This window comes from Rhinolophus sinicus, linkage group LG15 (genome assembly GCF_036562045.2).
Source record: "Rhinolophus sinicus isolate RSC01 linkage group LG15, ASM3656204v1, whole genome shotgun sequence".
In the NCBI taxonomy this organism is placed as follows: Eukaryota; Metazoa; Chordata; class Mammalia; order Chiroptera; family Rhinolophidae; genus Rhinolophus; species Rhinolophus sinicus.
Window position 1 is genome coordinate 30,454,565 of NC_133764.1, and position 12,768 is coordinate 30,467,332.

At 37.0% G+C, this 12,768-nt stretch overlaps 1 protein-coding gene across 1 annotated transcript in view; it reads left to right on the top strand.

The window, feature by feature from the left end:
- CEP112 (centrosomal protein 112) overlaps positions 1–12,768 on the top strand; it is a 346,080-nt gene that overhangs the window by 112,509 nt on the left and 220,803 nt on the right. The window contains exon 20 of the mRNA XM_074319364.1: positions 11,772–11,907. Within this exon, the coding sequence (XP_074175465.1) occupies positions 11,772–11,907 (136 nt within the window). The remainder of the gene's footprint in view (positions 1–11,771; positions 11,908–12,768) is intronic.

Genomic DNA, 12,768 nt, shown 5'->3' on the forward strand with positions numbered 1-12,768 from the left:
GGTGCATTGTCGTGATGCAAGAGCCATGAATTGCTGGCGAAAAGTTCAGATCGTCTAACTTTTTCACACGGCCTTTTCGGCACTTCCAAATAGTAAACTTAATTAACTGTTTGCCTAGTTGGTAAAAATACATAATGAATTATCCCTATGATATCAAAAAGGGTTAGCAACGTTGTTGCAACAAGTTCGTGAAGTTGTTAGACTTCATTTCTTTACAGATGTAAAGAAATAGCATGATATAATGAAACAACTTTGTATTTTGGTGTCAGATGGGCTGGTTTAATTTCTCCTTCTACCATTTATTAGAGTGGTGCAAAAATAATTGCGGTGTAAAACTGCAAAAATAAAAAATAAAAATTGCAAAAACCGCAATTACTTTTGCACCAACCTATACTATGTAAACTTGGGCAAATCACTTAACTCTTCTAAACTTCATTGTTTTATTTGTGAAAAAAATATAAATAACTTTTTATAGTTATAAAAAATGAAATAATATATGAACAGCTTACACTCTAATAAGCATTGTAAGCAGTCAATAAATATTCACTCTACTTCATTTGCAAAGACATTTAAAAATGATGGTTACACTATAAATGTTAGAGTTTGTAACAACATCATTCACTAAAAGTACTGGAAAACATCTATCATGACTTTAAAATATATTTTACATAATTTAGGAATCATTTATCATAAGCAGAAAAACTCTCAATGATAAGTATTGCATTTATACTTGGTAAATAAAATTTGATCTACTCTGCATAGTGATGAATGTGAGAATATTTTCCAGCTACTTTGAAATATTGAACTGCCCAGGGACAAGGCATGGATGATCTTTTGAAGGAAATAAATATTTCAGCTTCACATTTCAGCCTTTTTTCTTTTTTCCTTTGATCTGGCTTTGGTTTGCTTATCATTCTGCTTGAATGACTTCACACTGCCTCTTTCCTTTCCCTGCTAACAAGACGTGGTCCTGCACCTATTTCAAAATATTTAGGCTTTGTCCTTTTATTGAATGAATATGTATTTTCTTATTTTTTTACTGATATCTCCTGCCTCTAAAACAAGATATATTGGTGGGTATGTATGTAGCTTTGCATAAATGATGTACAATTTATATATGGAGCTTTTAATCAGAACTTTGTTAAACATAGAAAATGTAAAAGGTAACATTAGATTTTGGATTTATATTGAAATTTAAAGATTTTAAAGGAATTTTTCTTCACTATGCACTATAGCTGTTTTATCTTTGAGGATCATTTTCTCAAGGTTTTCTTATTTTACCGTAAAAATTTCAATTGCTTTTCTATTTGCTGAGGTAGAGTTCTTTTCATTTATTTATGAACCCATCTTATAGGTAGAAGTTAGTTTAGCACCAAATTATTATGTAAAACTTAAAACTGTTTAAATATTTCATTACATTTACCTATATTGCTTTATTTTATACTTTACACACTAATCTTCTGGTCTTCTGAGCGTGGTCTTATACAGACTCTCACTGCCTCTTTCTATTTATATTTTCCTATAGCACTTGGAATTTGTCACAAAATATATATATATAATGTTACGCTACTATTTGATTTTTTCCTTGCTTTCTTCTCTTTCGCCTTAACCAGATTGTGGTTTCTTCCAGATAAGAACTGTTTCTTTTAAGTTTTCTGCAATCTTTGACCAAGTGGATCTCAGACTTTCCTGCCAGGATCCTTGTCTCAGCTTCTAGAAAATGACTAAGTAACTAAAAGGTTGATGCCAGTATCAGTTCTTTTGAACCATAGTACAAATCCAGTTGACTTCAAAGGATTTATGGTCCTCCTAGCCGAAATCCATATCTTCTTAAGAGATTTTTTAATAGTTGAGGAGAATTCCTCATTCTTACTCATAACTAACATGCTTCAGGCAGTCATGGTCCTTTAAGACTGGATTTTGATCGTGGGGCACGGCTCTCTGGGCAAGCCTAAATCTTTGACAATGAAAGGTCCTTGTCTGAAGAGTTCCATAGGACTTTTTTCTGCTAGTAGCTGGTTTAGCATTGGATCACCATCGTTTCATTGAGCTTTATTGCGTGTTTGCCTGTGGTTGTGTCAGTGCTTTCCTGTTTGAGCTGGGTGTATGTTCCTCTGGTTCTGACACTGAGAACTGTTGGCTTTCTTTGTTCTGCCTTTACTGTTGTTGTATGTGAGTCCACTCACCCCTGAGGGCCTTCTGAGAAAGTCGTTGTGATTCACCACAGTGGGTAGAGATTCCTGAGATAGAGCTCTGCTTCCTGCAGGCCTGTCTCTTTATTAAATGGAGTAGAATGAAATCTCTCTGAACCTTCTCCTTCTGTTTGTTAAGACTCTATGTTCAAACTTTGTTCTCATATTTAGTATTCATCTTTACGTTTTTCCTTTACTTGATGGGGGTCCTCTTAGAAGGACAATTTACTTATATAGCTTTGTTCCTTAGTATAAGTTAGTGGCTAAAATATACTGCGTCTTAACCAGTGTTTGAGGAACGAGTCAATGAAAGGTTGAATGACTGTTGTAAGCTCAAAGCATTGTTCTGTTAGTAAGAAGAATGGAGAAAATCTTTCAGGTTTCCTATGCTATTTTAAAAATAGTTTAGTTATTTGTCGTTAGAAACAGTCTTTTTTATCATCCAGTATATTACAAAAAATGTATTTATATTTGGCGTTTTAGGCGTCAGTGGTTATATGATTATCTTATATGCTGCCCACGCCGTGACCCAGGATGGCACTTTGTCCTGATACACTGTTTTGAATTGGACCAGCACCAAGAACATGCACATGCTGTTTCAAAATGCTGATACACGTCTTTGATAGAGCTGTGCAGACATGTTTGGCAGTATCATTTCCTTATAAGTTCTTGAAACTTTCCCCTCAAAAGCCATTTTCCTCCAGCGTCATTACATCTCTAGGCTCCGTAAAGTGTTTAACAGCACCTCCTTCCTCATGATCCATCACACAGTCCTTTTCTGTGTTGTTGGCTTCTACTCTTGTGAACTTACCTTAGAAAAACAAAAGGTTTCTTTGGTCACATCTTTCTTTCGTAAGACTTAACTGTCGTTGATCTCCAGAAATTTTGGTTCATAACTGTACTGAGTCTTTGCACTGAAACAAACTTAGAGTTAGCTCTTGGGGCGGATGCATCTTAGCTAAGGGTGAGGTCTGGAAGTAAGTAACCAGTCTTTGGGTGGCTTCACCCAGGGCCCTTCCTCATTCAAATTTGCCACTGTTAAATGCAGATGTTCCCTTTGGGGAGAAATAATTTGGTTTTTCAGGTTGTCTTTTAAACCTGTTGACATTCCTTACAGGGAGTCAAGTAACTGAGCAAACACAAAAACTTTAAATGCTTAAAGACCATGACAAAATTTAACCTATCAATTTTTTCTTTGCCTGGTTTAACTTAAAAGTTTGTCCGTTCCCAACTTTAAAAAAAAATCCATGTAGCATTGTTAAGACAGGTATAAATATTATATATCAAGTATCTTAGACAACCCTTTATATGTTCTAAGTTTTGAATATATACTAGTATTTTTAGTTGTAATAGTTTTCTACCACTGCTATAAAAAATTACCACAAACATAGTGTCTTAAAACAATTCAAATTTGTTATCATACAGTTTTGGAGATAAGTCCAAAATGAGACTTAGGGCCTAAAATCAATGTGCTGTCAGAACTGGTTCCTTTGGGAAGCTCCAGGGAGCAATCTGTTCCTTGCTTTGTCCGTCTTCCAGAAGCTGTTTCATTCCAAGGCTTGTAGCCCTGCATCATATTGTCTGTCCTCCGCCGCTTCCTGTCGGGTTGCCTTATCTCTGCTTGGACCTGCTTGCTTCCCTTTTATAAAGACCCGTGATCACATTTGAGGCCTACTCAGGTAATGCAGGATGATGTCTCTCTCAGATCTTCCCCTTAATGACACCCACAAAGTCCCTTTTGCTAAATAAGGTGGCGAATCTATAGGTTCTAGGGATTAGGATATGAATATCTTTGGAGAACCGTTATTCACCTACCACGTTAGTACTGTTTCAGACTTAATCAGCTGATAATCCTCTGTAGGATACTAGAGTTGGTATCACTGATAGAAGAAATGACTTTGATCTTCCTCTGACAATGTATCTACCATTGTTTCCCACCCTTACCCCTTACAGCTAATAATGAAGTAAGACAAGGAGGCTAATTTCCCCAGACATGATAAGATGCGGATGCATCTTAGGGAGTAATGGAGTCACGTTTCCTCTTAAGTGGGTCCCCCCCCCCCCGCCAATGTTATTGTGGTATAATTGACATATAACATTGTGAAGTTTAAGTTGTGTAATGTAATGAATTGATATATATATATATATATACACAACATATATATATATATATATATGTATTGCAAAATGATTAACACCATAAGGTTGGTTAACATCCATCACCTCACATTTTTCCTTTTTAGAAGCATTCTTCTGCCAGCTGGGCATAAAACCTGTGCATCACCTTTTAAAAATTGTTTTATTATGTTGTGTCTGATACATACAAAGAAAATACGTCAAATAATATTTAAGCACTAAGGCGTACAAACAACAGGAGCTTCATGACTTAACTGACCACCCAAGTTAAGAATTAGAACATTATTGAAATTGTTGCCTCTACCTGTATGTTCCTTCCTTTCCTATACTACTGGCATCCCTGTCCCAAAGGCAACCATGCCCTTAATTGTGTGTTGACACTTACCTAACACTATTTCACTATAGCTTTATCATATATACTTGTAATTATAATTTTTGTATGTGATGAAAATTTTAAAGATTTTTAGCAACTTTCAAATACACAGTATAGTATTGTTAACTATACTGTGCGTTAATTACATCCTCAGAATTTACTCATCTTATAACTGGAAGTTTGTACCCTTTGAACACCTTCACCCATTTCCTCTACCCCCTTCCCACACCCCCACCCTCAGCAACAACCAATCTGTTTTCTGAGTTTGAGTTTTTTAGATTCCACCAATAAGTGAGATCATACAGTATTTGCCTTTCTCTCTCTGATTTATTTTACTTAGCTTAAGTAAAATAAGGTCCATCTATATTGTTGCAAATGACAAGATTTCCTTCTTTATTGCTGAATAATATTCCATTGTATATATATAATTATATACACCACATTTTCTTTATCCATTTGTTTGTTGATGGACACTTAGGTTGTTTTCATGTTTTAGCTATTGTAACTAATGCTGCAGTAAACATGGGGGGAGGTGCAGGTATCTCTTCAACATAGTTATTTCATTACCTTTGGACATATATCCAGCAGTAGAATTACTAGAAAATATGGTAGTTCCATTTTGAATTTTTTGAGGAACCTTCATACTGTTTTCCATAGTGGCTGCACCAATTTACATTTCCATCAACAGTGTGCAGTTCTCTTTTCTCCACATCCTTGACAGCACTTGTTATCTTGTCTTTTTTATTATAGCCATTCTAATAAGTTTGAGGTGATACCTCATTATAGTTTTGGTATACATTTCCCTGATAAAAACAAAACAAAGCAAACAACACTGGTTATTATCTCTCTTTTGATGATAGCCTGACTAGGTTGTGTAATGGTATCTCATTGTGGTCTTGATTTGCATTTTCTTGACCACTAATGAGACTGAGTGGCCTTTCATGTGCTTATTGGTCTATTTTCTTCTTGGAGAAATGTCTATTCAGATTCTTCACCTATTTTTAAATTGTGTTCTTTATCTTTTTATTATTGGTTTGTAAGAGTTCTTTATATATTCTTGATACAAGTCTCTTTTCAGATATATGGTTTGCTAATATTTTCTCCCATTCTCTGGGTTTTCTTTTCACTTTTTGATAATATCCCCAGCAGCACAATTTGATGAAGTCCGTTTATCTATACTTCATTTTCTCATTTCTGCTTTTGGTGTTATATATAAGAAGGCTTTGCTTAGTTCTGGGTCACAAAGATTTACTGTTACGTTTTCTGCTAAGAGTTTTATATTTTTAGCTTTAAATTTAGGTCTGTAGCCCATCTTGAGTTGATTTTTGTGTATTGTAAGGAAGGAATCCAACTTTATTCTTTTGCATATGGATATCCAGTCATCCCAGCACCATTTGTTGTAAAAACTATTCCTTCCCCATTGAATTGTCTTGGCACCCTTGCTGAAAAATCCACTGATTATCGATGTAAGGGTTTATTTCTGGAATCTTAATCCTATTTCGTTGATTTCTATGTCCGTCCTTATGCCAATAGCACACTGTTTTTATTACCTAACTTTGTAATAAGTTTTGAAGTAAGGAAATATGAATCCTCCAACTTTGTTCTTCTTTTTCAAGGTGGTTTTGCCAAGTCTGGGTCCCTTGCGTTTACATATGAATTTTAGGGTCAGCTTGTCAATTTGTTCAAAACGCCACCTGAGATTTTGACAGAGAATGTGTTGAGTCTGTGGATCCATTTGAGGAGTGTTATCATTTTTCCAGTATTAAGACCAATACTAATTTGCATCTTACTGTGTGGATAGTAGATGTCCATAGTGTTTACCATTGTTTAACAAGAATTTATTAGAGGTCACCAGTCTTGACAGCCACGTGAAGAAGAGGCGAAATAATTTATTCACTTACCGTGCTTAGTGAAAAGTTTTATCTTTAGTCCCTTTTAGGTCATAGCTGTAGCTGACAGTTTTTGACCAAGTCACTCTGATCAGTTGAAGTGCCAGTCAGCAGCCATGAACATAGATGATACAGCTGCTTAAAAGTCTGTTTTCCAGCTCAGCTGGGAAGGGAATGGAGACTCTTCTAGCTGTTTTTCAGACTTGTTTGAAGTTTTTGTTTTGTTTTGTTTTTCTTGGAGTTTCCAGTGGAGATGCCAAGCTGGCAGCAAATGAAATATACTGTAATGTGAAGCCTTATAAATATATGTTGGATCTCTGCCATCATTATCAAAAGTGCTGGTACAAAAATGTGCAAAGGGAAGATTTTCAAATTAAGGTTGGCCTGTACATATAAATGTTAGCTTGTAAAGCTCAAGAAATACTAAATTGTGCTCCATTAGTCCCCTACATTTTATTGCCTTTTTGAAATGATCGTGTACTTCAGAACATCCTTTAATCTGAGCTGGCTTGTGGTTGTATAAGAAGGCAGCTTCTTTTTCCTTTGTGCTTTATGTACTCAGATGAGGAAAATTTACTGCATTTTATAAATAAATCAGAGCTGAAAAGCAAATCTTCTTCCCACCTTTTTATCTTCATGGAGGCCCAGCTTTAAGGCATTTGAGTGATGCATTTATACTCGGCCCCACAACTAGTTCCACTGAAAAAAATAACCTTCAAAGTCACGTTTCTTACAGGGCACACTATTCAAAATCATAAAAAGGAATACTGTGCTTATGATAGCAAGGAGCAGATTTTTCTCTTTTTCGAACTCTGAAAGGCTTTACTTGTGTTTCAGTACTTTGATAGAAATGAAAATAGATCCCTCATTAAAATGAATATCACCTCTATTTAAATTAAAATGGATATTTTAATTATAGTAAGACAGAAGATCCCTAAACATTAGGGGACCTCCATGTTTGTGTCATGGTTTAACTGGACAAGAACGTCAGTTTCCGTTAAGTAAGGCCTTCTTTAACATGGAGCTTTACTACTGAATTAGCTCAGCAGGTGTAGTGGGACTAAAAACTGGTGGGAGACTTCACCCATTGTCCTGTGCTTGCTATTGTATAAGACAATATTTTCTATTTGTAAATCAGGATAGAAATTATCAATGAAAAGCCATGCGCCTCATTGCACAAGGTTTTATTTTAACAGTAGTTTTCATATGGTCTGTAATATACACCTGATTATGGCTAAAGCTTATGACTTTGATTTATGTGGTCATAAGGTAGGCATAAAGTAAATGACCTAAGTAAACGAAGGGAAGAGTGAGATGACAGAGAAAATATTTATCCTATTACATTGAAAGAGTTCAAATAGCTCATGTGAATTATTGAGATAAAAAATGTAAAATAACCCACTTTTAATATTCATAGAACAAAGTTGATATTTCAGCCACAAGTCATGTATGTTTATAAAATGTGTTAGCAAAATTTTGTTTTGGCTAATTGATGGTACATAATTTAAAATTATGTGATATATAAAATTTGAAAGTTTAAAAATATTGTTCAGTGTACTTTTTTTCCTATTTGGAGACAGACCAAGCAAGCAAAAGTAAACTTTTAAAAAATTGAAATCCCATTGGTGAAATAGTTTTCCCAAGTGCTTTTAGGAGGGCTTCAACAATGAAAGAATAACACAGGATGAACTAGTCTCTGCAGTAGGCAGAGAAGTAGCTCTTGCACTGTCTGAACCCAACCCCGGCAATGGGAACATTATTTATTCATCAAACACAGTAGCCTTTCCCTCTGTCCTGGTCTCAGAATCCTTTTACTAGAGAATTCTAGGCTGTCCCGGCTAGTCATTTGGGTTCATCACACCAGAGCAAATGTCCATCACACACTTGTGACAGCTGTCCATCACGTTTGCCAACCTAGGTGTAGGCCATGGTACCCAATATAATTTATATGAATTTATGTTGTTGTTATATGCTATTTTAATATTCAAATATCTGAGTATTCAAACAAAATAATCAATGTTTGTCTCAGGGAAACCTGACATACAACTCAAGGCTTCTTGCTTCTTGAGCAGAATAATGTAAGAAGGGTAAAAATGCACCAGACCAAATGAACATTCTCTGTTGCCATCAGAGTGCTCAGTCTTTTATGTAATGATGTCCCTTGAATCAGTCTACAGTATGACATGCACTTATTAATCACCATTGTCTGTCTGTGAACTACTATTAACATCAAGTGGCAAAAAAGCATCACTAAAGACATGAAAGACATTTTATTTTAACAACATGTAAGAGAAATGGAAGACAGCAAGATATTCAGTTTCCTGTTAAATAGTGAACTAAAGTGAACAACTTAAAGAAAATCTTTAAAAAAGTTTCAGAAGCCTATGCCACCTTGTCATAAAATGCAGCAACTGGGAGCTCTACCTGGCATGCAGGGTGACCTGAGATGGCTTTGTTCTCAGGGGCCTTGCACACCTTGGGGCACAGTATTTAACCCTGTAGGCCATTAAAATGGTGGCCACAACTGTGAAACAGGTACGTAGAAGAAAAGGGATTTCAGTGGAAAAACTGCTTAGTGTATCACAGAGATGTATTGATTATTGTCATCTATAGGTAGAAGGATGTGTGGGTGGATATGAAGAGATAAATAGACACGTGATACTTACAATGAAAAATGAAGGAAAGATGGACACAGAGTATGTTCTTCCAAACCACACACAGAGAGCTGTTTGTTTGCAAATACTCCATGTCCAAACACAGGGGGTGGGGACTCTAATCTATATACGCGTTGTTACATTTTGTTACAAAGGGGCAGGACAGTCCTGCTGACATGGAAACTAAGTGACACTTGTTATCTTTTTGCCATGCAAGCTTTGAGAAAAGTTTCCAGTTGGGGGGGGAGGGGAGTTTGGCATTTTGATATTTTGTATTACATCTATTGGAAAGCCTAGAAATTACTAAGTGTCTCAAGGGATTTTAAACTAAAGTCTGAGTAACTCCTAAGAGATCAAAATGCTTTTGTCCACATCTTAAAAGGCAGTGGCATCAGTTGTTTGGGAAATGTCTTTCCCCCTCATTATGATGTTTCTCTGAAATTTGATTTGTGTGAGTTAAATTATGCTATTCCTTAGCATTCTTCAGTATTATAGTTAATAAGATAATATTTTATATATGTATAAACTTTCCCATTTGGGAAGGTGAGCCAAGTCAATCTTACTTACGATGTCCCCATCTATTTGGGCTGCTATACCAAAATACCACAGTTCAGGTAGCTTATAAATAACAGAAATTTATTTCTCACAGTCCTGGAGTCTGGGAAGTTCAAGATCGAGACACGGGCATGTCACGTGCTGATCAGGCCCATTTCCTGGTTCATAGCTAGCACCTTCTTGCTGTGCCCTCACATACTAAAAGGGGCAAAGGATGTCTCTGGAGCCTCTTTTATAAGGGTAGTAATCTCATTCTGGGGGACACATTCACACCATAGATTATGGCACCTAGAAAATCAGGAAATCAGCGTAGCAGAGTAGCCAACACATGAGCTCTCCAAGCAGGCAGCCAGGACTGGAATCCTGGCTTGACCTGTTCCTAGAGGTGTCGCCTGGGACATATGCTCTAAGCCCTAGTTTCCTGTTCTGCAGAAGTAGGGACATAATCATACTCTTATACAAGTTTATGTGAGGATAAATGAGAGAGGACATATAAAATGTTTTGCACAGTGCCCATACCTAGCCAGAACTAAGTATTAGCCATTAACTTTCTTGGATTTGTAACCTAAAACCTTTATTTTGTTTCTCCTATCAACATGCGAAGGTATCGCTTGTTCTGTTGGACCCTTTTGACTATTATTATTTTAGTTCAAGGTATGACGAACTGAGATGGTCATCATTTCTTTTAGGCAAGTCTACTAGAGGGCCGTAGAATGATTCCAGGCCATCGTGTTGCCTGCCCTGTTGCACCTACCACCCTGCTACACATGCATATTATAGAGATTTCTGTGGATACATTGTTTTTTTTAATTGAGATATAATTCACATACTACAAACTTTATCCTTTTAAAGTATACAATTTAGTAGATTTTAGTATATTCACAGTTATGTGCAACTATCTAATTCCAGAACATTTTCATCACCAAAAAACCCACAAAAGCAACCCCCCAGAAAAATCATATGCATTAGCAATCATTCTCTATTCCCCCTCCCCTCAGGCCCTGGCAACCACTAACCTACTTTCTGTCTCTATGGATTTATCTATTCTGGAGATTTCTCATAAACAGAATCATACAATATGTGACCTCTTGCGACTGGCTTCTTTCACTTAGCACAACGTTTCTGTTTCATGCATGTTGTAGCATGCATCAGAGCTGCATTCCTTTTTAAGGCTGAATAATATTCCACTGTGTAGAAATACCACGTTTTACTTATCCATTCATCAGTTGATGGAGATGCATACTTTTTTTTTTAATTAAAGTTTATTGGGGTGACAATTGTTAGTAAAGTTACATAGGTTTCAGGTGTACAATTCTGTAATACATCATCTATATATATCACATTGTGTGTTCACCACCCAGAGTCAGTTCTTTCCATCATCATATGTTTGATCCCCTTTACCCTCATCTACCATCCCCATCCCCCCTTACCCTCTGGTAACCACTAAACTATTGTCTGTGTCTATGAGTTTTTGTTTCTTCATTTGTGTGTCTTGTTCTTTTGTTGTTTTCAGTTTTATTTACCACACATCAGTGAAATCATATGGTTCTTGACTTTTTCTGTCTGACTTATTTTGCTGAGCATAATAATTTCAAGATCCATCCACGTTGTCACAAATGGCACTATTTCATCTTTTCTTATGGCAGAATAGTATTCCATTGTGTATATATGCCACGTCTTCTTTATCCATTCATCTACTGAAGGACACTTTGATTGTTTCCATGTCTTGAACAGTTTTGTTTTTAGGGAAATCTTTGAAAGTAGTTGTGCATCCGAACACATATTGTATGTCTGTAGCCTCTTTCTCCTGGGACAAATTATGTTATTATCAACATTTTAAAGAGAAGTTTTACAGAATTTGGATCAAAAAATTGAAATCTGAATTTTATTTTGGAGAAGATTAAATATTGTTCTTTCATTCAAGCCTAGTGCTTTGATATTTTAACTCTGAAGCTTTTCTGAACTTCTCTAGGGAGAAAGAGGAACAGCTAAGTCGTGTGACTGAAGTTCAGAGGTTGCAGGCCCAGCAGGCGGATGCTGCCCTGGAAGAGTTTAAGCGGCAGGTGGAGCTGAACTCAGAGAAAGTCTACGCCGAAATGAAAGAGCAGGTGAGGAGGCCACCATACCATCCTTTCTGAAAGTCACTCTCAGCAGTAAGGTACAGTCTGATCTTAAATATGACAGAAAAGTATTTACTTAAAAAAAAAAAAGTCTTACCAAATTAGCCATACACTTGGGTCAGGAATTCAGAACGAGAAAAGGCTGTTATCCCTGGCAGAGGAGGGCACTCAGCTCCATCAGAGTCTCAACGGAAGAGATGGCCCCTCGTGGCCAAGAACAAGGGCCCTGGTGGCCAGGGGTCAGCTGGCAGGCTCCCACTGCCCCCCCCCCCCCCCCCATAGAGCAGGGCGTGTGAAGGGAAAGGCCAGGAGCCGTGGTCCCTGCAGAGCTGGCTCCGTGCTCGTCCTGCTCGCTGGCCGGGCACCGATCAGCAGCGCCTGGTGGCAGCGAGTGGAGGGAGGCGGGTGGACAGCCACCTGCAGCGATGCAGACAAGATGGGTCCTCTTTCCTCCTTCAGGATTCCTTGATTCAGCCTTAAATTAATGCCGGAATCATCACTGTAAAGTTGCATCTACAAATATAGTAATCAGCCTGAGCATGGATCAGCCTACAGGTAAAATCCCACAACCACTCCCGGTCGGGAGAGCAAGGATTCACATTCACCATGTCTGTGTTTGTTCGTGTTCCATAAATAGTGTTTTATTGATCAGTCACAGCAAATTATTTGCAACCGGCAGGTCAGGAAGACAGAGGCTGTCTCCCGTTCTTGTACAAGTTAAGTGGTATGGCTTTTAGTTTCAAGGGAAAATAGAAAATTTGTAAAAGAATAAAGGGAACAAGCACCAAGGTACCCATCATGAAGAATCAACAATTGTTAGCACTGTTTACTTAAACTAAAACATTACAG